We start from the raw sequence: 26,290 nt of genomic DNA, 5'->3' as shown, positions 1-26,290 counted from the left end.
GGTCCCCTTCCCTCTACCTTATCCCCTGCTCACAAAGAGCTGCCTGGATCTCCCATAATTGTAGCCCATTGACTCTCAATTCCACCTTTCCTGAGCCTGTTTTGTGTATATCAACCCCAGATCAATTCAAGTTGAGATAGCTGCATGCCTTCTCCTGCCCCTTGGGCCTTTTCCTTTTAGGAAGTGCCTGCCACCTGCTAGCCCTGTGTGGGAGGACAACTGCTTTGTCCTTAATTACCAACAGGTCTCCTCTGAGAAATCTGTTCCCTGGGAGGGGCTTTGCATTCTCTTTAAAGCTATCCAGCAAGTCACCTGTCCACAACTCCAAAGTGTGGTGAGCCTATCACCTTTCACCTTGCTTGAGTCTTTCCCTTGTCTCTTGCTGCATAGGCTAGCCTAGCCAGTGTAGACCATCTAGCTTCTCCTGTCTGTTCCCCATCTTGTAGGGGCACGTTGGCATTACAGACCTACCTGTTGGCACTACTGCGTTTATATGGGCTTGGGCTCTGAATTCAGGCTGGGCTCGTGAGGGACGCTCTCCACTCACTGAGTCATCCCCCAGTGCTGGCTCCCCTGTTGATGAGATTGCTCTTAATATGTGCTGTGGTAGCACTCAGGACATGGATTTTCAAGACTTGGTTTTTCTCTTGATTGTATCACTTGGAAATAATTCCAAGGCAAAATATGGTTGTCTTTCAAAAAGTACTCAACGCCTTAAAAACACGTTTATGGTGAAAATTCAAGGGAGTACAAGATAAAAGGCACAGTTCCCCAAACCTTTTTATGCTCAAGGCTACTGCTATTAGTGTCTTTGCATGTATTCATAAATCTTACTATTCGGAAAACACCCTGTAGCCATGCAGGTTAAAGCATATGCATTATATAGCTTTTGAACTTTTTAAATTTTCATATTTGGATGTCTTGTTCTGTTTAATGAATTCATAATATTCTGTTGCGTGAACCTGCAACAATATTTCAGTATTTCCCTTATTGATGGACTCTTGTCTTTCTGTTTTAAAAGCCCTAATCCCTAAAGCTCTTGATTTGCCATTAACTTCAATTATGTTGAAGAGTGACTCCTCTGTTTCTGGCACTAGACAAAGTACACTAGGCCATGTGCTTGAGTTGTCACTATCTGACAGAGATGCATGCCTAAGGAACAGGGCTGCACACGTGCCAGAACAGAGAGACGGATGCCTGGGTGTCTGTTCAGTATTACTAAGTCAACTAAAGGGAGGTGACAGAGAATTTGAAATCGGACTTTAAACGATGTTTGAGGGCCGACTCTATGGTTTAGCTGAGACCGATCACCAAGACAGATGACGGATGACCTGAGTTCGATTTCAGTGCCAGGAACTTCCATGTTAGAAAGACAGAACTGACTCCCCGAAACTGTCCCCAGACTCCACACATGCACTGTGACACAAATCCCCCTCCCAAAATAAATAAATGAATGAAAGAAAAAAGAACATAAAGCTTTAACTTGTAAAAAAAAAGATAATGAGATTTTCTAAGGACCAAAGAAGAAACAATCATTCATTTTTTTTTTTGGTGGTTGGTGTTTATTTTTGAGGTTATAATATAATTACAACCTGTCTCCTTTCCTTTTCCTCCCTCCAAAACCCACCTCCATAAACCCTCTCCCATTTGGCTTCAAATTCTTGGCTTCTTTTTCACTAATAGTATTGCATGCATATATGTATTTTCATGCGCATATATATTCTAAAGTGTAACCTGGAGAGTACATATTTTGTTGCTTGTATGCATGTTTTCAGAGCTGGCTGTTTGGCACCAGTCAACCAATTGGCATGTTCTTCCCTGGGTAAGACCACCTCTCCCACTCCCGGCATTACTTAGTTGCCTGTGGTTTTTTTGTGTAGTGTTGAGGCTTCATGGGCTTTTTCCTGTCTCGTTTGGTTTGTTCATTGGTGTCCTCCTTGTTCAGCTCACATTTGGTCAGTCATGCTGGTGAGACTTTATGGGTGTAGTAGCTTCTGATGCTACTAGGAGACACAATCTCTCAGCAAACTTTGTGATCCTCTGGTTCTTACAGTCTTTCTGGTCTCTGTTCTGCAATGTTCCCTGGGCCTTAGGTGTGGGAATGTTTTGTAGATGTGTCTATTGGGATTGGACTCCACAACTCTGCATTTTGATTCGTTGTTTTCTAAAGTGGTTTCTGTCTGCTGCAAAGAGAAGTTTCAGACACAGACATTTCTGAGGAGAAGGAATTTCATACAAAGAATGGCCATCGGCTGGACTGGCCAGAGTGTGTTGCAGGTCTCAGTGGCTGGAGCTGCACTTTTGTACATAGTTGGCCCAAGGAAGCATTCAGCAAATGGATGGAAGGATATGGGTTCTTTGCCCAGTTAGATGCCAGACCTCCCTGTCTCCTGTAGAGTCCACATGCTGCCAAAGAGCACAGGAAACGCTCTTTGCAAATGTTTGATTTTTCAAAGTTTTTTTGTCTATCATACTCAACCATGTCATGTCTTCTTTTCAGAGTTTAGTAACATCAAGAAATAGAAGAGAATTCAACCATGGCGCCAAGGAAGAGAGGTGGACGAGGGATTTCGTTTATCTTTTGTTGTTTCCGAAACAATGACCACCCAGAAATCACCTATCGGCTTCGGAATGATAGCAACTTTGCGCTTCAGACCATGGAGCCAGCGCTGCCCATGCCCCCTGTGGAGGAGCTGGACGTCATGTTCAGTGAACTTGTGGTGAGTCCCGGATGTCTATGCTGTCCTTCTCGATAAACCAGGGGAGAAGAGGAAAGACAACGGCTGGGTTGGCTTGGCTGTATCTGAGGCCTTTACTATCCTCACTAAGCTGTGGAAAAGTGTGTGTGTTTGTGTTCACGTGTGTGTGCACGCGTTTGTGCACGCACACAGTGTAGTGGGTGGGTATTAAAAAGGGTAGTATGACTTTACCTCCAAGGGTTTTATTGTTGCTTCAAATAGGCAGAGGGATTTCAAAATTTGGATGTTCAAATAGTGGTAGGTACTGTATCCTAACTTGCTCTTTCTAATTCATCCTTGTTCTTGCTCAGGTCTGCACTTAAGTGTTTAAGTCCTGCATCTGCATCACACCTTCTGGGATGCCTTAGTGTTTCCCCATTCCTTTCCCAATACGCAGTATTAGTGCTATTTGAAAATCAGTCCTGCTGCCCAACTCGCCTTTGAACTTCAGCGAAAGGCATTAGTACTCAAGTGCAGTGTCATTACTTAGACTAATGATGGGATTGGAGTGACAGCTGCTGTGGGAACCCTTTTATAGATGCCACCACACTGGAGAGGTCACTGTCCTCAGATGGGATGGTGTAGACTGTGGATTATTTACCTTTATGGCATAGTTTAAAGAGCGCTAGTATAGAGATCAGCAGCAGCGCTGCAGTTCACTACCCTGAATGTGCCTACTTAAGTATAGATGGTCACGTTATCTTTCTGATCCCAGTTTCTGAAAAGTGTAGCGGAAATACCTCCTCTCAGGATTGCTGCAGTGTTCGAGCCAGAGCAGGCCACAGCGAGTGGGGTCCGGTACCTGACCCTTCAAGGTGTCTAGTGAAGTCACAGCATGCTATGTCTTCCTTTGATCATGGCCAGCAATTCCTAGTGGGGTTTGTTGTCGCTGGACCGTGTCATTGTGCAGCAGAAGCTAGACTGGGCTTTTGCTTGCTTCTTAGGGCAGAAAGTAGGCGGTGTCACTGCTTGCCCGGGGACTGGCAGTGTTGTTTCAGCTACAGATGAGAACTCAGAGGCGGAAAGATGAGCCAGCAAGAGTCTGTGGAGCTGAGGTTTGCATTTTGGTCTGCTGAGGGGAAGAAATGAGCCTATTTTTGAGCAGAGTTGATTAGGATAAAAAGAGATAGCTTATGATTGCATGTTTATACTTTTATGATACTGAATATTTTGTCCCCTCTCCATTCTCTGAACTATGAAGAACTTTATTTTAGATCTCAAACTAAAAAGCTAATCCAGCTGTGAGGGGGCGTGCCTTTAATCCCAGCACTTGAGAAAGGGAAGTGGGAGGACTAGGGATTCAAGGTCATCTTCAGTTCCCTAGTGAGCTCTAGGCCAACCTGGGCTACACACACACACACACACACACACACACACACACACACACACACACGCAGGTGACTCAGGATATGGTTCAGTTGGTGGGGTTCCTGCCTAGTATACAAGATACCCTGATGTGTGACTCATCACTGTAACCAACCTGACACAGCAGCTTAAGGAAAGAAGAGTCTCTTTTGGCGTTGTCCGTAGTGACAGGAAGGCGTGGCAGCAGGAGTGTGGTACGGCCCTTAGTCACACACGTCTGACTTCAGGAAGCAGAGACAGATGAGTGTGGCCTCCTTGGTGTCAGCCCATGGAATGCTGCTGCCCCCATTCAGGGTGGGTCTTGCCTGCTCAGGTATATCTTTCTGAAAACACCCTCACAGACTTACCCAGACTTGTATACCCACGATGTGTTCTAAATCTTGATGAGCTGACAACGAAGATTAACGATGACACTGGGATTCAGTCCTTAGCACTGCATAAACTGAGCACGGTGACTTAAGAGGCCCAGAAATTTGAGGTTATCCTAGGCTCCATAGCAAGTTGGAGGTCACCCTGGGATATATGAAACCCTGTCCCAAACAAATCATACAAAGAGACTCACATAAAGAAAGTCAGACTTGGCCTTCAGCAGTGTGATGAGTTCGGTTGCTGATAGCAGCGGTGGGGATCGATTGTGAGGTTCTAACGTCACCAAAGGTACAAGCATAAAATTCCCCTGCAGGGATCATGTGTATGCTTGTTGTGGGAATATGTTGAGGGATATGGTCAGGGAAGGCCTTCAGAGGGCAGGGAGGAAGGGCAGGAGGTCATTTTAATGGCTTTCCATCCTCTCCAGCTGACTTCTGCAGTATCAGAGAAACCAGCCTCGTCCACTTGAGAACGCAGAGTTAAAAAATGTCATTCTTTTGTAGGGGTTGGCACCACTAATCACGTGGCCAAGACTGAGGTCATTGAGATGGTTGGGGGTGGGGTGCTGTGAATCGTGGCTGTGGAGAAGGGCAGTAATGACGACTTTATGCCTTGCTTTTATTTCCTGCTCAAAGTGCTTTACAGTCAGACTTGTACCTGAGGAGAGGCGTGCCACTGAACATTTGTTTGTAGATTGTGGGGCCAGGGAAGAGCTGGTATCCCCACATCTGCATCTGTGCTCCCTCCAGCACAGGCAGATACTCTTGTCAGATTCCTGAATTGAAACCTACCCAGGAGCTGGCGGTGGCAGCTCCGTGTTCATCTTGAAGAGTGCTTGTTACTTTGCATTCAAGAGGGAGAAAATTCTACTTTCTGCTTATTGATGTCTCTATTGTGTATGAGAAAATTGCCTACAGCTGCTAGTTGTTAAAAAAAAAAAACCAATGCCAAACCAGAACTTTAAGCCAAAACCATTGGAAAACAAATTATCTTGAGGTTTGTGTCTGTCCTGGTGAGTGACGATGGATTTTTGTCTACCTCTGACTTCAGGGACTTAGACCACAAATCCTTCCAATTGCCAGGGGAGGCCTGAGGCTAGAGAGGTGGGCTCAAAGTGCTGGAAGCTTCTTCTCTGGCTTTCCTGAGTTGTAGAAGTAATCCTGCTGTGTCTTTGTACTGGGAAGGGACCCGTGGCAGAGAGGCCTGGCTCCTCAGTCAACAATCTGGCTGCCTTCAATCGAGGGGAATTTCTTTCAAGGCTGGTTTGGTTTGAATTTGAGCTTGATTCCTTTTTCTGTACTCTGAGGATTCATACCTCAGTGAGAAAGTTGCTGTCAAGATTAAAGAAAATAATGTAAAAAGCAACAAAAACCAAACACAAAATTCTGGCATCTACCAGAATCTGATATTACAGGCCTGAATTCTCAAGCTACTTGGGAGGTTAGGACAGGAGGATCATAAGTTCAAAGCCAGCCTCAAGGATTTAATAAGACCATGTCTTAAAATAAAAAAGTAAATTGAATGCTTTGTGTTTAGTTCAGTAGTACAGATTAGCATGTGTGAGGGCTTAGGTTCAATTTCCAGTACAGAAAGAAAGAAAGAAAGAAAGAAAGAAAGGAAAGAAAGAAAGAAGGGAGGAAGGAAGAAGGAAGAGAGGGAGGGCGGGTTGGCACCTAGGAAGTGCATTATAGTCTACAGCCAAGTGCAGCAGGAGTGATGGGAGGTGATTCAGGTTTTTTCTGAGGACAAAACTCTCAGCAAATATTCAGTTTTCCCCTTTCTGGGAAACTAATCTGCTTGCTGTGAGCCCTGTCCAGCTGGCCCCTTTTACTCTGCATCTGCTGGCAAGCGGCATATCAGAGCAGGTCCTTGTCAGGCCTGCTTCCCTTATCCTGTCTGATGAGTCACTCTGCCATTTTTAAAAGTGATACCAAATGACGTTCCTTCAGAAGCATGTATTGCAACCATATCATCTCTTTAATAAAACAAACCCGGAAGGAGGGTGAGCATTTGAATCTTTAAAGAAACAGCCAGAAAGGCGTGCCTTGTCCTACAGCCTCCCTGACATAAACAGGGCAATTAGAATTGGAGGCACTTGGCCATATCATTTTTTTTTTTTTATGGTGTTGGGGATCAAAGCCAGAGCTTTGCATTTACTGGACAAGGGGTGTTGCTGAGTTACGTCAGCCTACCTACAGCCCTTAAATTCACATAACACATTTACCTGTCCACCATGTTCATCTATGCAAAACACAGTTCTGTGGCCTTTAGTATATCCATAAAACTGCAACCGCCACCTAAATCAGTGTAGGCATTTTTGCTGCCCTTAAAATAATCCTCATATCCATTGATTATCACTTCCTATCTATCCGGAGCCCCACCGTCCCCTGGCAGCCCCTAAACCACCTTATGTCTCAGAAAATTTGCTTTTCTCAGACAGTTTGAACAAATGGAATCACAACATATAGACCTTAGTAACTGGTATCCTTTATGTAATATTAAATTTCTCCATTGTATGGATGCTAATTCTTCATTTCTAATTACTGCCAAATAACGTTCTATCATAGATAGAGCTATTTTAGGAATCTTTCAACATGGATGCATATTTTAGAATTTTATTTTTATATTTTGCCAGTTAAGGAAATTATAAACTGCTATAAACATGTATATAGAAGGTTTTTCATATAAATATGCTTGTGGCTCTCATGGGTAAAGACATACTAGCAAAAGTGCGGGGGCCTTAAAGACGCTGAGTTTAACTTGGAGAGCTGTCAGGCTGTTCCAAAGTGGCTACCCTGGCTCTCATTACCACCAGCAACCTATGAAGCCTGCAGTTTCTTTTTTTAAATTATTTGTTTACGTGTGTGTGTGTGTGTGTGTGTGTGTGTGTGTGTGATGTGTGTATGTGGGCACAGATGCCACACATATGACAGTCACAAGACAACTATGTAAAGTTAGTTTTCACCTTTGTGTGACTTGTAGGAATTGAGAGTCTAGGTCATCAGGCATATGCAGCAAGAGCCTTTGCCTTGCTGAGCCATTTTGCCTGATATATAGATATAGATGTAGAAATAGATGGCAAAGTGTATCCCAATTTCTTTACATCTTTGCCAACACTTGTGTTCATCCATCCCTTCCTACCTGCTCTCCAGAATGTTCTGTTCTACAGTGTGTATGTGTGTTGTCTAAAATAAGGGTTCCTGGTCATTTCTAACTGCTATGGATTATTACAACTAAATCATTGACGTATCTGATCAGTTACTGCTAACTGTGTATTTTATGTCATTTAACCGTCATACCTCCCCATAGTCTCTACCCTGCTTGTTCTCTCTCTCCTCCTTCTTCCTCCCCTCCCTGTCTCTTTCCCTCCACCCCCCAGTTTTTACTCTCTATCTAGATCAAAATAAAGAATATGGCGGTCTGTGACTTAGCATTGGTGCCTTAGAATCAGAAGCACCCATGTTCATTCTAGAAGCACTTGGACTCAGATGATCTCATCTAATTTATTTGGGAAGCACTAGACACAGCAGCCCTGTAAATTGTCCTGCTCAAGTAACTTGTATTACAATATTTTCAATAGGTTTCTTTGAGGATAAGCAGACAATGTGTTACTCACCATCAGACTGATTATTCTGATGTGAGTGTGGTAAGTGCCTGTCTGTGCTAGATCCCAAGGCGACACAACACCGTCCTTGATGAAGCTCTAGAGCTGCTGGTCAAACAGTGAAGACATGCCTCTAAACATACAATCCTGTCTCATGTGACCTAGAACTAAGAGAGGGGCCACTGAGGCTCAAACATCCGTTTTTGAGAGAAGAGGCTTTATATTCACCTAGCATTCAAGGGAGCTTCTCTTGGAATAAAACCCTCAGCTTCTCTTCCAATGCATCACTGTTCTTTGGCATACTCATAACTCAAATCTTTCCTCCTTTCTCTACCAGTGTGCATTTGTACCCAATTTCAGAAAATAACCTTCCAATATTTTAATTCATCTTTGAGAATTTCATACACATGTACAATGCATTTTGGTCATGTCCACCCTCCTTCCAGTTCCTCCTGGATGCTTCCCCTGCTCCCCCTCCTTCTCTGAGCTCCAGGTCCTCTTTTTATAACCCCATGAATCTCATCATTTGCTATATGTGTGTGGCCATAGGGCCATTTGCTGCAGCATGGTCAGCCTCCTTCCCTGAAGAACACTGACTCTCCTTTCCCCATAACTTTGGATTATCAAAGATTCTCAGCTAGAGATGGGCCTTCTGAGCCCCTGCCCCATCTATGCTGGGATTATGTCTGGTTTGATCTTGTGCTGGTCTGGTGCAGGTTTGATCTTGTGCAGGTCTGGTGCAGGTTTGATCTTGTGCAAGCAACCACAATCACCGTGAGTTCATGAGTGCAGCAGCCCTGTCTTTTCAGAATATAGTTTTGTAGTAGTCCTCCTGTGCTGGCTGTTGTTTATCAACTGGACACAAACCTAGATGTACCTGAGAAGAGGGAATTTTAATTGAGAAAAGACCTTCATAAACCTTGTCTGTAGTCAAGACTATGGGGCATTTTCTTAGCTAATGATTGATACAGGAGGTTTCAGCCCTCTGGGGACAGTAACACTCCTTGGCAAGGTGGTCCTGCAGCATATGAGAAAGCAGCTGAGCAAGCCAGCAAGCAGCACTCCTCTATGGCTTCTGCCCCAGTTCCTAGTTTCAGGCTCCTGCTTTTGTTCCTGCTTTGACTTTCCTCAGTAATGGGGAAACTTACCTGGAAGTATATGATTGATGGAGGAAGGTCATTGGCTAATAAAGGAACTGCCTTGGCCCATTTTATTGGTTAGAAGACAGGTGGGAGGAGTAAACAGAACAGAACGCTGGGAGGAAGTGGAAGAGGAAGTGAGCTAAGACTCGACAGCTCTCTTCTCGGGAGCAGATGCCTCAGACAGAGACGCCATGCTCCCCGCTCCTGGGCAGACACGCGATGAAGCTCCGACCCAGGATGGATGTAGGCTAGAATCTTCCCGGTAAGCGCACCTAGCTGTGCTACATAGAATATTAGACATGGGCTAGTCCAGGTGCGAGAGTTAGCCTAGAAGAGGCTAGATAGAAAAGGGCCAAGCAGTGTTTAAATGAATACAATTTGTGTGTTGTTATTTCGGGGCATAAGCTAGCCAGGCGGCTGGGGTGCCAGGGACGCAGCCCCCACCGCCCCTTATTACTACATATGATGAAATAACTCATTCTTCCATGAGTTGATTTCGGTTATGGTTTTTATCACAGCAACAGAAACTTAAAGCTAAAACACCTTCCAATGTCTTGCTCTTACAATCTGTATGCCTACTCCTCTGCTGTGTTCCCTGAGCCATGTGGGTAAGGAGTATGATATAGTTGTCCCATTTAGAATTGAACATTCTACAGGGGTTTTACTCATTCTATGCATCTGTATTAGTTGCAAAACCAAGTTTTTCTAATGAGGATAGAAAGCTATACCATTGTTATGCAGGTAAGTGTGTTTAGAAAGTAGTTTGATGAATGTCTGTTTAGTAAAAAGACCCTACGGGAGAACCTACTTTTATGACCTCCCAGCCAAGGATTATTGGGCAGGATCACAGTACCAGACGTAAGTTCTGCTCTGTGTAGTAGGCCTTACATCCAATCAGAAAGCATTTGGTTACTCCTATAATGCTACTATTGCACCAATGAGCATATTTTACAGACCGGGTATTACTGTAGCTCACAGAGTCCATAATAGGTAAGACTATCGGTGACTTTTGTTCCTCAGGAGCCTATCATTTTCTGGCACTATGAAAATTAGCTATTTGTGAGGAAGCTTCTAAGTCAGTACCAGATTAATTTTTCTATGTCCTATAACCCAACTCTCTGGTGTTTTCAGTAATAGGGTCTTTCCATCATGTTCTGGTTAACACAAGAGCAATGACAATGGGATGTTTCATTTGGGGAGTCATGGGACCTTCCAACAATTTAATGAGTAGTGTGCTATATCTAGAACCGGGTTTTAGCATTACACTCCCATGTAGGTCATTCTTTTTAAACTGGGGTGTGTGTTTTATTTTGTTTTGTTTTTAGAAAGCTTTTCAGACTGCAGATTTTGTTCTGTTAGCCATGCGAATTGTTACCTTTTCAGGCTGTTGAAATAATTACTTTTATTACTGGGACTATTATAAGACCTCTTTAATAATAAAATTCTTCTGTTATCGTCAGAATCAATGAGAAGTTTCATCATGTTTTAGCTCCTTATTTCTTAAAATGTGCCTTTGCACTAAAATCATGGCTAAGAATAGAAAGTTTCTTATGGGAGCTATTCAGTTCCTGTCTCCGTTGGAAGTTGGAAAGGATAATTGGGTAACAGGAACATGCAATTTTAACTGATAGAAGAAAAAAAAAAGCTCTGGTTGTAAGGAGTCCTGGTTATGATCTTTTGTTTTTTAATTAAAGTATAAAGGATTTCTGGTAACTAAAAGGAGGGAATCAGACTTTTATTCTAGAATAGCTTCAGAGTATTTGGTTGTTTGGAAGCCAAGAACCAGAACTGAATGAAGGAATTGGTATTAAGATTGTTCTGGTTCCATAAGGTTTGTTTTCACATGATAAACTCATAAAGGACAAACGAGACACTATTAACTGACAGTGAAGGAAGAGAAATATTGAGTAGATCTTCCAGTTATACTTTGCATTTTTGAATAAGTTGACTTGATAAGTTCTTGAGCAAAAACTGCTCAATGCCGGTATGATGATAAGCACTGCAGTAGGTAAAGGCCTTGTGTGTGTGTGCAATGCTGAAACTCCTGTGCAAGTCGTGTGAACTGATGCCAGTGTCCCATCAGTTTAAAGGAACAATAACAATCTCAAATTCAGGACTTGAGAAACAAATTGTTCTAGCCCTGGTCTATAATACAGGCTAATGTTAATCTATGTAGCTTTATGTGCCTGAATCTGTTGTGATTTTTGAACAGAACATCGTATTGTTTCTAAAATCTGGCAGCAGATTTTTATCCCAGTAGATGCCATGTATTTCTTTGTACTGTCTTAGACTCTGTCTGCTTAAAAATAGTTTGATGGTCAAAGTTGACCTGTAAGTTTTCTTCCAGTCCTCTGATTTTCTAAAGCTTAAGTGAAGAGTATTCCTTTTAATCTTGTGTGTATTTTGTCTTATCAAGATCACTCTAAGTCCTTTCAAAGTAAGCTGTTAAATTTAGATTTTTGATTTCATGTTTGATATGGTGTTGTTAGTTTAGTTGCCATTCATCTCCAAATGCTTCCTAATGTTAGATAAAAGAGATGGGGTGAGAGGACATGAGGACACAGAATGAAATAGGAAGTCTCTTTTTAAATTGAAACAGTCGCTGGGGATGGTGGTACCTGTCCCATACCTCGGGAGAGAGAGGCAGGTCATCTTTGACTGTATAGGGAGTTGGTGGTGAGCCTTGGGCCACAGGGAAGTGACAAAAAAACAAAACAAAAACAAAAAAACCAAAACCCTGGGAATTAACATTGCTGTGAGAAAATGGCTTTAGATCCCTTTGGTCCTGATCAGTTATATATATATTATATATATATATATATATATATATATATATATATATATATTAATATAAAACCTAAAGAGACCTTGAGTGGTGCATAGCTGCTTACTGTGGGATATAATTGAAAATCTGACCACTTAATGTTGTCCTTTGGCTCCCAGTTGCAAATTACACAGTCAAAATGCTATGTTGACTTGCCACCCTGTACTTGACCCCACTAAGCCAGTTTTAAAGGCTTAAAGGCCAGGGGGCCAATTTGATCTCTGTAACTTGTAGGCTTTGGGTAAGCTTTCAAGCGTAATTTTTTTCTTGTACTTAATTTTGTTTTATGTTGGCTATTTGACAGTTTCATACATTAAAATAAAGCATTATAATTATTTTCCCACCTTACTTTTTACAATGTGCTCTAGTAACTGCTAGAGAGAGCTGTTAGTTTGAATGTATAACTTTATAACTTCTGAGACTTTATGTTGATGCTGTCAGAACCGTCTTCACACCGTCACCTGTTCACACACACACACACACACACACACACACACACGACCTTACCATGTGACCACACGCGCTTCCGATTGACTGTGGCTGTACTCACCACTGCATTTGGAGCCCTCCCCACTAACCTGCCTGTCCAGAGGTCTGCTGCTGGAGAAACTTCCTGATCCACACCCTGGGAGCTCAGTGGCCAGCTCCGTCTTCAGTTATGCTTTTTCTGGCTCATGGCTGAAGAGTTGGAATGTTCTTTGTTGAAAAAAAAAATACCCCCCTTTTAGAAGCTGCATATTTTTTCTCTTATCCAGTTTTAAATGGATTTATTAAAAACACCCTACAGCTGCCAGCGTCTTACTTTTGCACATTGCAAAATTTAAGAACAAAGTTCAGCTTAGTGACTGAAAGCCAGCGAAATAAACATAGGGGTTGTTTTCTGGAAAGATGGGCAGCTACCAAATTTAGGAGCCAGAAAGTCCTTTCCTGTTCCCTAACCAGTAAACTTGAGTTTATTCTTCAGTGCATAGCTCTTCGTGTCAAACCTGAGATGCAGATGCATCCATACACTTTCAGAGAGCAGAATGGGGTGGCATCCCATGCCTCTGCCATTTCTAACTCCTGGATCTCCTGGGCCTGGAACTAGTGTCCAGTCCAGAGAGGGTTCCCAGTGCATACTTGGCTGGATGCCTGTGTGAGTAGATACTGCTTGTTAAAGTTTAGTGTGTGAGATGTGCATTAAGTATTGGAGGGAGGGATTGTGTGTGTGTGTGTGTGTGTGTGTGTGTGTGTGTGTGTGTGTGATTTGTTCTGTGATTCATCCTTGAAGGGGTGACAGTAAGGTTGGACTGATGCTGTGCATCTGTGGACACCCCTCCCCCTCCCCCACCTGCTGCCGTCTTTCTCATTTGGCTGTTTCTATGGGAACATCAGAAGGACCTGCAGAAAGGGGGGCAGATTAAAAGAACAAAGATGAGGAGGTTTAAGAAATCATTTTACTCTTAAACTCTCCCTGTCAAGGGTTAGGGTGATGGCTCAGTCAATGAAGTGCCTGCCGCATAAGCGTGAGGATCTGAGTTCAGATCTCCAATGCCAGAGTGAAAGCCTGGTGTAGCTGTGTGCACCTGGAACCCTAACACTGGGGAAGACTGGTGGACTGCCAGAGTGGACTGCCATAGCTGCCCAGTCTCCCTGAATCCATGAGCTCCAGGTTCGATGAGACAAAAGCCCGCAGCCACATGCACACATGTCCACATGAACACCGCCCCCACAACAGAGAACTCAGCTTCTCCAGTGCGTATTACGTGGTGGAGTAAGTATGTAGCTGTGCTGTGGGAAGAGACTCTGCTAGATTGTCTTTTGACCCAATTAGTGCTGAAATGTGTTGGAGGAGCTGCCAAACAAGTCTCTTGAGTGTGTGGGAGGGGCTGGGCTCCAGGAACAGAACTGGCATGGGAGGGACCTGCCGGAGCTCTGGCTCCAGTCTCCAGCAGGACTCTTAGCAGTCTGTCCCTTTGCAGTTGGCTCCGTCTCTCCATTCAGTTAGAACTTAGAAATGCTCTGTGTTCCACGTGGTCAGCTGAAGTTGCACTGGATTCTAGTTCTGAAAACGGGTATTCGGGGAAAGGATTTAGCTACTTAGAACAGTTGTTTGGTTTGGAGGACTGGCAAGCTGTCGCTGCTTCAAATTCATTAAAATTTTGTTCAAGTTACCCTAATGAGTTTCTAGTCACACCACAGAAGTCAAAGACCTCTATAGGTTCAGCTGTAGAGTTTGTCTAGCAAACAGGATGTAATTTGTATTGTCTGCTAGAAAGGGAAAGAAAGGAAATAGACATTAAAGCATTAACAGCAAGAATCTAAAGGTTCTGTTTGTCAGCCTTTGCTTGTGGGGTTTCTCTATTCTTGTTTGTATGTAGCACAAGAAAACACGTCTGTCAGACACAACATTACCTAGCAGGCGAGTCATCCTGTGGTATTCTGTGTAATGACCGAGAGTGCTGGGAGAAGGGCAGCCGGCTGGAAGCCTTCAGGATCAGTCTGTACATGCCTACCCTTTCCTGGTGGGTAGCTGTTTGCCGTTGAGCATCTCCGGCCTTCTTGACTGGAGAGGAGCAGGAGTATGCCTCTAAACTATCTTATTTCTGTCTACCGCCCTAAGGATAAATGTGTTCTCGGGGTCATTTGTGATGCAGTTTTAAGAGGTGTTAGCAACGCATGACTTGGGTGTGATGGCTGCATGTCTTGGCGGGGCTGGATGTTCACAATGAGTTTATGTTTAATAAGTTACTGCAGCTTAATGGTATATTCCTCCATACCATCATGAAAGTGATTTTTTTTAATTTTTTAATTTATTTTTTAATTTTTTGCTGTCACCACCTCAGTATCCACATTCCTAGTCTAGCCTTTTCCACTTGATAGGTACTTGTCTTTTTCTTCTAACATGTTCCAGTTCCCAACCTCTCTAGGGGTTTTACTCCAGGTATTGTGGAGTTGCATGATGGGAGAAAGGGGTTGCACCCTGAGAAGGCGGTGCTGATGCTGGTGTATACTAAGGTAATCCAGAGAAGGTTCCAACCCCCCAGAATGTAGGAAGCCTGGGTGGGGCTAGGCTCCAGGAGTTGGGCCTGTTTGCCACAGGCAGTTTTGTGGGAGGAAAACAAGGCTTGGTTGAGTAACAGGCTTGGGAATTCTATGGACACTAGAGTAAATCAGAGGGAAGGTTAGCTTGTCAAGGGCCATTAGAAAGCAAAACAAAACACGACAAAACAAACCCCCAAACATAATAAACACACAAAATATTGAATGGCTGACCAGGATACCCAAAGGGCCTGTGTTAGCATCTCCTTCCTTGTTTTCCTACTCCCTACCTCTGCTTGGGACTGTGCACGTGCCCTCCTGACCTCTGTCTAAAGGTCTCTTCCTGTGCACGCCTGGGTGAGCTGACCTCATTAGACATAGACTACTGAACAAGGCCAGGAACTCTGGGTAGCTCTGCTGCCCTCCATGAGCCAGCGGGCTGTCCAGTGCTGCTTAGCACGTATATACACAATCTTACATTCAGTCTCTTAAAATCCCCGAAAACAGTTTGTCACAGAGGACTAATCTTTCTACTCAAGACCTTTATTGTATATTCTTTCAAAATTCCTTCCCTTGCTTTATCTAGCAAATCAGTGCATTTCCTTTTATTGATGTGTCCCGTGCCGATTGTTTTCTGATTTATGTGGGTTTTTTTGTTGCGCTACTTGCTCACGCCAAAGTGTAAGTGTTGGACCAGTGAGAGCGGAGGCTTAATAATACGTTTCGTTCCGGCTTCGCCTAGAACCGTGGTTCCCACAGCTGGGCTTTCCGCGAGCTCTTTTCTTCATTTAAAAAAGTCTTTAAGATATTAGAAACAATGCATACTCTGTAAGAAGATGAAAGGGTGGTTACTCTCTTCTCTGAGAGGAGCTTTTATGTTTGTCTGTGGGTTTCAGTTTTTAGGAAACCGGCTTTCTAGGGAGAGGGGGGGTGGTGCTGAGTCAGCACAGCGCTCTCTTGTTACTCACTTAGTCATTGTCTTTTAATTACCATTCAAAAGAACAAGATGAAAAAGAAAAGTGAGGTGGCCAGCGCAAGGAGGAGTCTGTCCAGGCTAAGGGATGCTGAGATGCAGAAGCAGCCTAGGTGTTCCAGCTCGCTGGCTATGGGCCCTTGTTAATTTTAGTGGGAAACCCAATTCCCCAGTACCAGGACCCCTCATGGTGCCACTGTGTGACGGAACCCACCTATAATTTCAGCACGCCAGAGGTAGAGGCAGGAGAATCCAAAGTTAAAAATCGTCTTTGGTGTCAGAGTGAATTTGAGGTGAGACTGGACTGCATGAATCCCTTTCCCCAGTAACAAAGCCAACAACTCTAGCCCGACAGAAACAAGAAGGTTCCAAAGGACTTCTTGTTAATATCAATGCCTCACCCAATTTAACTATTAAATTAATTACTAAGGGGCTTGGAGAAAGGGTGACCCAAATGTCATCTATACTAGCAGATTTTATGAAATTTTTCAAAGAAACAGTGAAGGAATTTCATGGAAGTGATCTGTGGTGTTGAGCGAATGCTGTGTGTAAATGGTAGATTTGGTGCTTACTCCGAAGGACACACCTTCCGTCCCTCTGCACATCCTGTTTGCAATCCTCTTCTCCTAGAGCTCACTCACTTCAGCCTTATGTCAAGTGTGCTGTCCACCTCTGCTGCCTACAACTCCATTTGTTCTTCTGTCGCTCCAACGGCACACTTGATTTCTGTGTTTCTGAAGTTTTTTTGAAATATTACAGAGCAGTTTGATGAGTTTTAAGAGATGTGTAGTTAGGCAGCTGTCACTATCCTAGGAAAACAGGTTTTTCTAACAAAAGTTCCTCAGTAAAGATTTAGGTGCTAAAAAACCTTATATAAACAGGTACTATTTGAAATATAAAATGTAGTGATTTCAATTCCGTGGTTGCCTCTTTCAGTATTTGGAATAACTATCAAAATGAAAAGTCTTCTGTAACATCACCTTGAGGTAATTTGAGAGCTTCAGTAAAACAAATTGACAGTATGAGTTTTAGTTATTTTATATTCTGCTGCTTGCCCCGCCCCATCAAATTACGCTCTCCCTCCCATCATTGACGTTTTATTCATCCCCTTCTCTAGTGGTGTGTCTAAAGAGTAAAGCCTGGATAAGAGGAGACAAAAGCAACCCAGCTGCTTTATAAATCATAATATTAAAATGGGCAAAACATGAATCGTAAGAGCAGATCATCAGTGCATGGGAAGTTAGATTAATCAGTAGTGGTCATTAGGAAAATACAAAATAAAACTCCACGAGTTAGCACCTGACATAAACCAGGATTGCACGCATTGAAAGGACATGGCACAGAGTGTGGGTGGAAACATGAAGCACTGGAGTGCCTCTTTTGCACTTTAACGGATTCAAAAACAGTATTCTTAAGATTTTTACAAGCCAGGCACAGTGACTTGTGCTATAATCACAACACTTGGGAATAGGAAGCAGGAGGATTGCTACAAATTTGCCCAGTCTGGGCAACCTATAGAGTTCCAGGTTAGCCTGAAAACCATAGTAAGATCCTGCCTCTACAAAGAAATAAGCACTAAGACTAATTTATTTTGGTGTGTGTGTGTGTGTGTGTGTGTGTGTGTGTGTGTGTGAGAGAGAGAGAGAGAGAGAGAGAGAGAGAGAGAGAGAGAGAGAGGTGTTCATGTCTGTGTGTGAGTATGTGGTGGTCAAGGGTACCTCCTAAGGTATGCCCTCACCTTCCACCTTATTTGAGACAGGTCTGTTTTTTCCCCTGCCCACATACCAGGATGGCTAACCTGTGAGCTTCCAATGATCCTGCTGCCTCTACCTTCCCTCTCGCTGTAGGAGCACAGGGATTTCAGCTGCTGGCCTCTGTGCCCTGCTTTATATAATAAGTTCTGGGAATTCACACCAGTTCACATGGCAAGTGCTCCACCCACTGAACTGTCTCCCAAGCTCTAGGTTTTAATCTGTAAAACCGATTCTTTACACTTTCTTTCCCTCCAGCTTCCCGACTGTCCTTCCTTTCCTCCCACCTTCATTTTTCCTCCTGCTCCTGCATCTTATTTTTTCAGGTACTGGCACGTGCTACAGAGAGGAACAGAACAAACTGAACTACCGTCCTCTAGGACGCGCAATAACCAGACCATAGTCATATGAGAAGTGCTTCAGAGCACCAAGAAACTGGCCCTCTCTGGACGGTCAGACCAGCCATTTGAAGCGGTTAGCTATTGCCTTGGGAAGATTTGGATAACTAGCACGAGTCTTAGATGGGGTGGGAGGAGCCCACTTGGAAAAGAACACACTAGATGCCGAGTTTCAGAAGCTGGCGAAGTGTAACCAGCAGTGCTGAAAGGTACTGCTGGTGAAGGGGGTAAGGTGAGGCGGGTCAGCAGGGCCCTGTGAGGAAGCACCAAAACTGCTTAGAAACTGTGCTTTCTCCTGCAGAGAAATTCAACTGGAGAGCCTCCTAGTCATCTTTGCAGAGAGGCTATAAACACCTTGAAGCTGGGGTGTCTTCTACATGTTTGCATTCTTTATGTTGCCTGGCTCTGGTCCTAGACTAGGTAGGCAGTGCTAATGGATCTCTTCAGGTGCTGATAGACCCTTAGAAGAATGCATTCTTACCACATCATTGAAATAGGATGAGTCAGAGCAGAGAGACTTTCGAATGGCCAGGCCAGGGTCTCATTATATCCTGGACATTGTGTCTCAGCACTCCTGAGTATAAATGATCTGCTTTAATCTTTGTTTCCTGGCTTGGCTGGGAATCCACCACACTTCACCCTTGGTGACTCTGGGGATAAAGACCAAGGTGAGAGTGGCTTTCACAGCCGCTGCTCCCCGTCTCCAGTGCTTTCTACTGTTCAGTGCCTATGACCCCTTGAAGGAAGCCTTCACGGTACCAACTTTCCCACAGCAACCTTAGAATGTGACCATCTTTCAGCATGAGATTCCCCTTGGGTCCTCATGCGCAGATGATGCCCTCAGCCTTCCGAAGCCTACCTCAGTGCCTGACATTCAGTAGATACTCAGCACAGAGTATCTTTGCTTCCATGAATGAATTCCCGAGGTGGCCAGAGGAGTGCATTATCATTGTGTCTTCAGATGAAAACATTGGAGGTCAGAGGCCACGTCTCTTGTCCAAGATGCATAACTGATAAAAGCCAGACCTACACTCAGGGACAGCTGCCAGTAGAAGCTGCCTCTTGCTTCTAGCAGACACTGGATGGATGCCTCTTCATGCCTGTTTCTGTGACTTGAGCCCACCCACCTGCTTGTGGGATAGACAGTGCACAGAAAGAGCACGGACTCTGCAGTTGGATTGCACTTAAGTCCTGCCCCTACTGTTTGCTAGCTCTGTGCCTGAGCAAGGTGCTCATTCATTCTGTGACCCAGTTTTCTAGAAAATGCTTAGTAATAATACTCACCTGGTGGGGCTGTTGTGAGTTCAAACAAATCAACCCACATAAAACGTTACTAATAGACACGTGGGAAATGTTAAGCAATCGTTATCTGTCGCTGTCGGGATACATTTATCCTGTTCCGTGTCCTTATTGTAGATCAAAATTTTCTGTGGGAACACTACCGCAATTTGTTTTTCTGTGAATATTCTCTCTTGGCCTCAGACGTCTGCCCCAGCTCTGTGTTCTCACAGTTTAGAATAGGTAATAAATGCCTGCACCGCAGCCAAACCGCACACTGCTTCTCTCCTACTGCGAAGTTTGAAGTTTGAGGATTCACACGTTTCTTCACACTCAGAAAAAACTACGCTGTAGTTAGTACACGAGTGCCATTAAGAACGCTGCTCCCTCGCATCTGAAGCACCCCAGACTGAGCTAGATACTGTTGAGCAGTTTGGTTGACTGAGCTGGTTGTTGGGAAGTGATTTATGTCACCCCTGTTTCCCCTGTTTTTCAGAGCAGGTGTGACTTACAGGAAACTTAAAAAGGAAGGAAGATAATTACTTCCCATATATAAAGTTGTATGCCAAAATTTTGGTGTTTTAAACATGTTCTCTCATAATGGAATTTTCTGTACAAGTTCTTCTCTCCTTCTCTGGTTGTTTATTGTTGACATTATTAGCAGCTTCTTTTGATTAGAGCATGATTTGTGTGTGTGTGTGTGTGTGTGTGTGTGTGTGTGTGTAGTTTAGTAACTCCCTGTTTACCTCATCTTAAGCTAGCAACTGATTTGTGTTCAAGTGAGAGAAGAAACAGCTGTACAGTTGCCACCCTGTGCCAGGCATTACTGCATGTTTAGCTGTTGTCTGTTCTTGCAAGAGGAATGATCTGCCTGCTCTGGAGAGGAAGTAGTGACTTGATGGGATTCAGAAGGGGAAGCTGGCCTGTGGTAGACTCTGGAGGGACAGGCGGTAATGGGATGTAGCGAAGAGTTAATTAGAAGCGATCCTGGTGGGAGACATGGAAGACTTTGAGAGGCCAGCTGAGGAATGGGTAATTAATTTTTCTGGCATGTGGAGGTACCGAAGGCTCTGGATTGGGTGCTGGACGCGCACGGTGCTTATTTTCAGGCGTGGTTTCTAGGCCAGAGCGTCAGCAATACCTTGGAAACCTAATGAATTTCAGACACCACACCTCCCCAGTGGCCTACACATTGGTGGTTAGTGAGATCAGGCGCCCCACTGGTGCTCATCCCACATTGAAAGCAAAAATGCGTGAAGAGAATTGTAGGTGGACAGCACTGGGATGTCAAGGAAGAAGAGTGAGGGGCTGTGCCAGAGGCCCTGGAGTGGTGATGAGGACATACGTTTGGGTGGTTCCATTGTGAATGAAACAAAGGGAAAACCATTGCAAAGATAAGGGGCTGTGGTGACTAAGTAGCCGTGGGAGTGTAAGATGGAAGATAGGAAGCCAACGATCTGTGTCTGTATCCCCAAGTGTGACTGACAGCAGATACACACAAGCCGTTCAGGAGGGGAACTTGCCTTCAGAGATCAGAACCTTATTGAACCTTAATTTATAGCTTTTATCTTTAACCCACACCCAGCCATCTACTCTTCTCAACTAGATAACCTTCCCCGTGGGAATGAAAATGAACCAGGCACTCGATACCAATAATCACATTAACAGCAGATGGAGTTGCTAAGTGCCAAGATGTTTTCGCTAAGTACTCCGTATTCATTATCTCCGTGCTGCTATTCATTAGTTATGAATGTCTGTAAGTTGACTTCCCAAGCTTCACCACTGTAGGCTTAATGTTTCTAAGCACTGACCTAAGAGGCTAAGAGTCTGAACTCCAGGGTCACACAGCTCTGGGCTGAAAATCTAGCTGCTTTGTTCAGCAGGTGTGTAGGCTGGAGGAAGTGCCTAATCTTCACCCTAAGTTCCCCAGCTCTCTTACCACGGAGACTATTATTGTAAGGAGATGTAATCAATGAGTGGCCCTCTTTAGGTTCATTGTTATAACTAAATAGGAAATGCCTGCCTGCATATAAAATCCTTAGGAAATATTAGTTGAGGTTTATGGTGATGATACCAGACACTTACACAGAACTTCATTGCTTATGTTGCCAAAAGCAAAAATCACTCAAAAAATTCCCAGGGCTGGAGTGGTGGCTCAGTGGTGAAAAACACTGACTGCTGTTGCATTCAGTTCCCAGCTGCCATGTGGCAGCTCACACGTGTCTTTAACTCCAGTTCCAGGGGAGCTTACGCCCTCCTCTGGCCTTCCTGGACACCAGATTTGCATGTGGTGCACAGACATAAATGCTGGCAAAACACCCATGCATATAACAACAATAACAACAACAACTACTACTACTACTACTACTACTACTACTACTACTACTACTACTACTACTACAACAACAACAACAACTACTACTACTACGCTCCTTAGCCAGGCACGTCAGGCCTTCTTCAGAGTGGTCGTGCTTTCCCTGCCATGAAGTATAAGCTCAGTACTGCCCCTTCACTGTGGAGCTCAGCTCTGGCCTCCCTTATGTACCGAATCTCTTACCCAAGCCTAGTCTTTGATTTCTGTTGCTGCCTTAGTCAGTTTTTGTTACTATAACAAAAACATCTGAGATAATGAACCTATAAAAAGAAAACGTTTATGCCACCCCACAGTTTGGGAGATTCCATGTCATGATCCTTGGCATCAGTGCTGTGGGGCCTGGGCCAAGGCAGCGTTTTCATAAAGGGAAGACACAGCAAAGCGAAACCATTCACATTAGGGCCAGGAGACAGAGGAAATGGAAAGGACCCCTCAATCCCCTTTGGGGGGTATACCACAATGACCTAAAGTCATCTTCCTTCTAGTCTGTACCTTCAAAGGGGTTCATTAGCTTCCAGTAATTCACCCTGGGGAACAGAATCTAAATTATGGCAGGCCGTTTACAAATCCGTTTTTGGATACTGATTATAGAGAGTGAGAAGATCTTAGCTTTAGTAAGAACTCTATCTGTAGTCAGTGTTAATGTTGGTATGAGTGTCTGGTACATTTTCATTCCTGTCATGTGTGAGTCATCTAGTGCTCGCCTGAGTTCATTTTTAATAATTGCTGTCTTGTCTGGAAGATTGTTAGCAGCAAACTCTCATCTTTAATATGATTAATTCTGAGTTCCTGTGGTTCAACGCCCTTACAGCTCAGTGGACCATGCATAGCATTAGCAACAGCAAAGGTCCAGCCTAGCCATTTCGCTGAAACCCTGGGTACCTGTGTGCTGTGCCTTGTCCATCTTTCCATGCTGCTGCCTGGTCCTATGCCAGGTGACCCTCCGTTAGTAGTCACAGAACAGCAGAACAGAGCATGAAGTATGTGTTGGTGAGCTAGTTTTCTCCTTGGTGGAACTGGCAGTGCTCTCTGTGGGAATACTGACCTCTATAGTACTAATCATTTGCTTTTCTTTTCAGGATGAACTTGATCTCACAGACAAACACAGGGAAGCCATGTTTGCACTTCCGGCGGAGAAAAAGTGGCAGATCTACTGCAGCAAGAAAAAGGTAAGCTGCTCCTTGTGCTCACAGTCAACCAGAAGCCCTGTTCTGCTGTCCTCTGCTCTCAGTCTCAGCAGCAGGACCAGAAAGCTCTCTGTGGTGTGGAAACCAGCTTGGACACAGTAAAGTGCTGCTCCTCGGATGGTATTTTTACGAGTAGGTCACTGGGCTGCTCTGCACCTGTCCCTGTTACTCATAACTGAGTGTAGCTGAGACCTAAAATATCAAAGGCTTGCATAGATAGCATCTTGCCTGCTTCTCACATAGCAGTTTGTATATGTGTAGATTAGGGTGAGTTATCATGGCTTTATGTTTACATAATGTAGTAAAACCTTACATTTTACTGCCTCTGTTGTGCGGCTTCATTGACCCCATAGCTAAAATGCTCATCAGTCTTTTCACATCCAAAGTGAAGAATGAGAAATGAGGCAAAAGGAACATGCTCTCCACTCTTACTTTTAGGGACACAGTTTAATTTGTTGTTGTTGTTGTTATTGTGTGTGTGTGTGTGTGTGTGTGTACCACGGTGCGTGTGTGAAGATCATAGGACAACTTTTAGGAGTTATTCCCCTCCTTCTGCTGTGGGTTCCAGGGATTGGAGTCAGGGCATTTGGGCAAGTATTCCACCCACTGATCCATGACACTGGCCCTCATTTCAAGAGTTGTACATCCCTTCAAGCTCATGGTTAGGGAATGACTGTACCTTCACTCTGGGCAGTCACTTGCAAATAAAAGCTGATGCTGTGCCCCCTCAGGAGATGGGGGAATGACACTGGGGTCAACGAAGCCATCAAAACCCCTTCTCTCTAGCATGCACGGCTCTGGGCATCACTGGATGGAGAGGACTGAAGTAAAGTTCATGCTCCCATTTCTTAAATCCTGCACCAGATTCTTAGACAATCCCCACATGTGTTTCCCTCTGTTCCTTCTGACATTTGAGCTAGGTGAGTTAAATGTCTAGGCCAGAGTGGGCACCTAAGAGAAAGTGCTACCTCCTTCTAACGTGCTGCAGACACCCTGATTATGCAGTCTTGACCTAGAGACCCAGCAACAAATGGCAACAACCAGTGTCAGGGAAGCTTTATTGGGTGGTCAGATGCAGTTTGGAGCCTCTTGTCTCCTCGCTTGACTGTCTCACAGCCCCTCTGGCCCTGTGTCACTAGCGTGTCCCTCCGAGGACAATCGCCGAGTCTCAGTAACCAGTGAGTCCGATGACAATGCTCCCGTTGACAGTAGGTGACTGTGAGGCACTGTGCTTGCTGACCTCTGCCGCTGTCCTCTCGCACTGTGCACTAGACTAACAGCAGTTTCCTCCACTGGTACTGTGACTATATCCACAAGATTTAAAGCTTATTTAATTTTCCACCTGTACAGTTAGACAGGGTAAGGGGTGTGTCAGATTTCTCTTTGGTGGCCTTTGCTGAAAGATCTGTCCAGCTCTGACATCTCGGGATCATCCTGGAGCCATCATCAGATAGTTCTGATTATAATCCTAGTCCTCATCCTTCAGTAGCTCAGTGTCCTTGTCGGTCGGTGGGTCTCCTCGTCTGGTCCTTCACTTTGCTCACAACCTACTGATCAGAAGGCTCTCTTGTGTTGGAAGGCCTTCCATAGCTTGAAGCAATGTGTATCATGCACTGGGAAGGAATTTTAAAATAAAAATAAGAAGTGTTCAGGCCTCCTCTGCTGGGTTTATGTGGCCATCTTTTCTCTTCAATTACTTACTTATGTTATTAATAATTTTATTGTGTTTCAGTGCATACCATGGTACCCGTGATGGTCTGAGAGCATCTGTGGATGCTGGTACTCCCCTTCCACCATGTGGGACCAAGGGATCAAATCAGATTCTCAGGCTTAAGTGCAAGTGCTTTTACCACTGAACCATCTCACTGTACACAGGACACGGTCGAGTTGGTTCATCCTAGTGTAGGTTTCTTTTCCCCTCTAAATTGTGAAACATCACAGTTCAGAATATGACGGAAATCCCAGAGGATAGGAGCGGAAATGCAAATGGGAGCAGCTTACTGGGAAAGGTTTCTTCTTTCTCATGTTTTATCACGTCCTTGACAGCAGTTAAAAGTTAATCATGTAAACTACTGCCCCTTACATTAGAGAAGGCAATCACTGAAAAACAGTAATGACCTTAGACTTACAGCTGCTGTTCATTTTTCGATTTCCAGGCTTGTAGGATCCTTCTACAGGCCTCAGTGTGTGTGTGTGTGTGTGTGTGTGTGTGTGTGTGTGTGTGTGTGTATGTGTGTATGTGCGTGTGTGTGGTGTGGTATGCTTGGCCTTTCGTGGGAGCATGGATATGAATGCGGCCACTGGATGTGGAACCCTGTTTTGTACAGGGTAGGCCCTGCTTGCTCAAACCTGGCTCCATTGCACAGACTTGCACACTCATTTCTAGCTCCTTTCCAGGAGCAGTGGGTAGCTCAGGTGCGACACCACTGGTTTTGGGGAGTCCCTTGGACTTACGGGTCTGGCTTACTTTAAAAATGAATGACTGCATGGATGAACCACAGATTTTTGTAGAGTGTGTGTGTCAACGTTCAGTTCTGTTCTCAATTACTCTTTGTCTTATTTTCTGAGAGAAGGTCTGTCTCTAAACCTGGAGCTTACTGATTCTGTTGAACTAGCAGGCCAGCAAGGCCTGGGATCCCCTTGTCTCTGCCTCTCCACTACTAGGACTCTTGGTACAGCTGCCATAGTTGGCCCAGTACCCATATGTGGGTCCTGAGGGTCCATGCCATGGACCTTGTGCATGTGAGTACAGCACTTCACTGATGAAGCCATCTCTCCAGCCTCTTGACTACAGATTTTCTTGACTGGACCTTCTCACATTGTTAAAATTGTATTGTGCCTGTGGTCTTAAACTGGGGATTTTGGATCCTGCAGTAAATCAAGAAGTCTGTAATAACTCTAATAACATAAAGACCTAGCCAGCGAAAGCATATGCTCTTTACCTCATTTCTTACCGTGTCCCTTAAAATGGGCTCCACAGGGGGCTGGAGAGATGGCTCAGAGGTTAAGAGCACTGGCTGCTCTCCCAGAGGTCCTGAGTTCAATTCCCAGCAACCACATGGTGGCTCACAACCACCTGTAATGAGATCTGGCGCTCTCTTCTGGTGTGCGGGCATACATGGAGGCAAGATGTTGTATACATAATAAATAAATAAATCTTTAAAAAAAAATGGGCTCCACGGAGGCCGTCCTTCACCTTAAAACACAGTATTTCCCTTGACACCCAGATCTTCAGTTCAGGCTTATCACCAATAAGCCAAAGCACA

At 44.4% G+C, this 26,290-nt stretch overlaps 1 protein-coding gene across 3 annotated transcripts in view; it reads left to right on the top strand.

Moving 5' to 3' along the window:
* The window catches only part of Daam1 (dishevelled associated activator of morphogenesis 1), a 157,313-nt gene that overhangs the window by 60,225 nt on the left and 70,798 nt on the right, over positions 1-26,290 (top strand). For all 3 annotated transcript variants that reach the window (XM_041658153.1, XM_041658151.1, XM_041658152.1), the window contains exons 2-3: positions 2,501-2,720; positions 22,917-23,006. In XM_041658153.1, coding sequence (XP_041514087.1) covers positions 2,538-2,720; positions 22,917-23,006 — 273 coding nt within the window. In that variant the 5' untranslated portion in view covers positions 2,501-2,537. The remainder of the gene's footprint in view (positions 1-2,500; positions 2,721-22,916; positions 23,007-26,290) is intronic.

This window comes from Microtus oregoni, unplaced genomic scaffold (assembly GCF_018167655.1).
Source record: "Microtus oregoni isolate MIOR12 unplaced genomic scaffold, Mior012 000009F_ref0000495, whole genome shotgun sequence".
In the NCBI taxonomy this organism is placed as follows: Eukaryota; Metazoa; Chordata; class Mammalia; order Rodentia; family Cricetidae; genus Microtus; species Microtus oregoni.
Note: the sequence above shows the minus strand (reverse complement) of the source record. Positions and strands in the feature narration are given on the sequence as shown.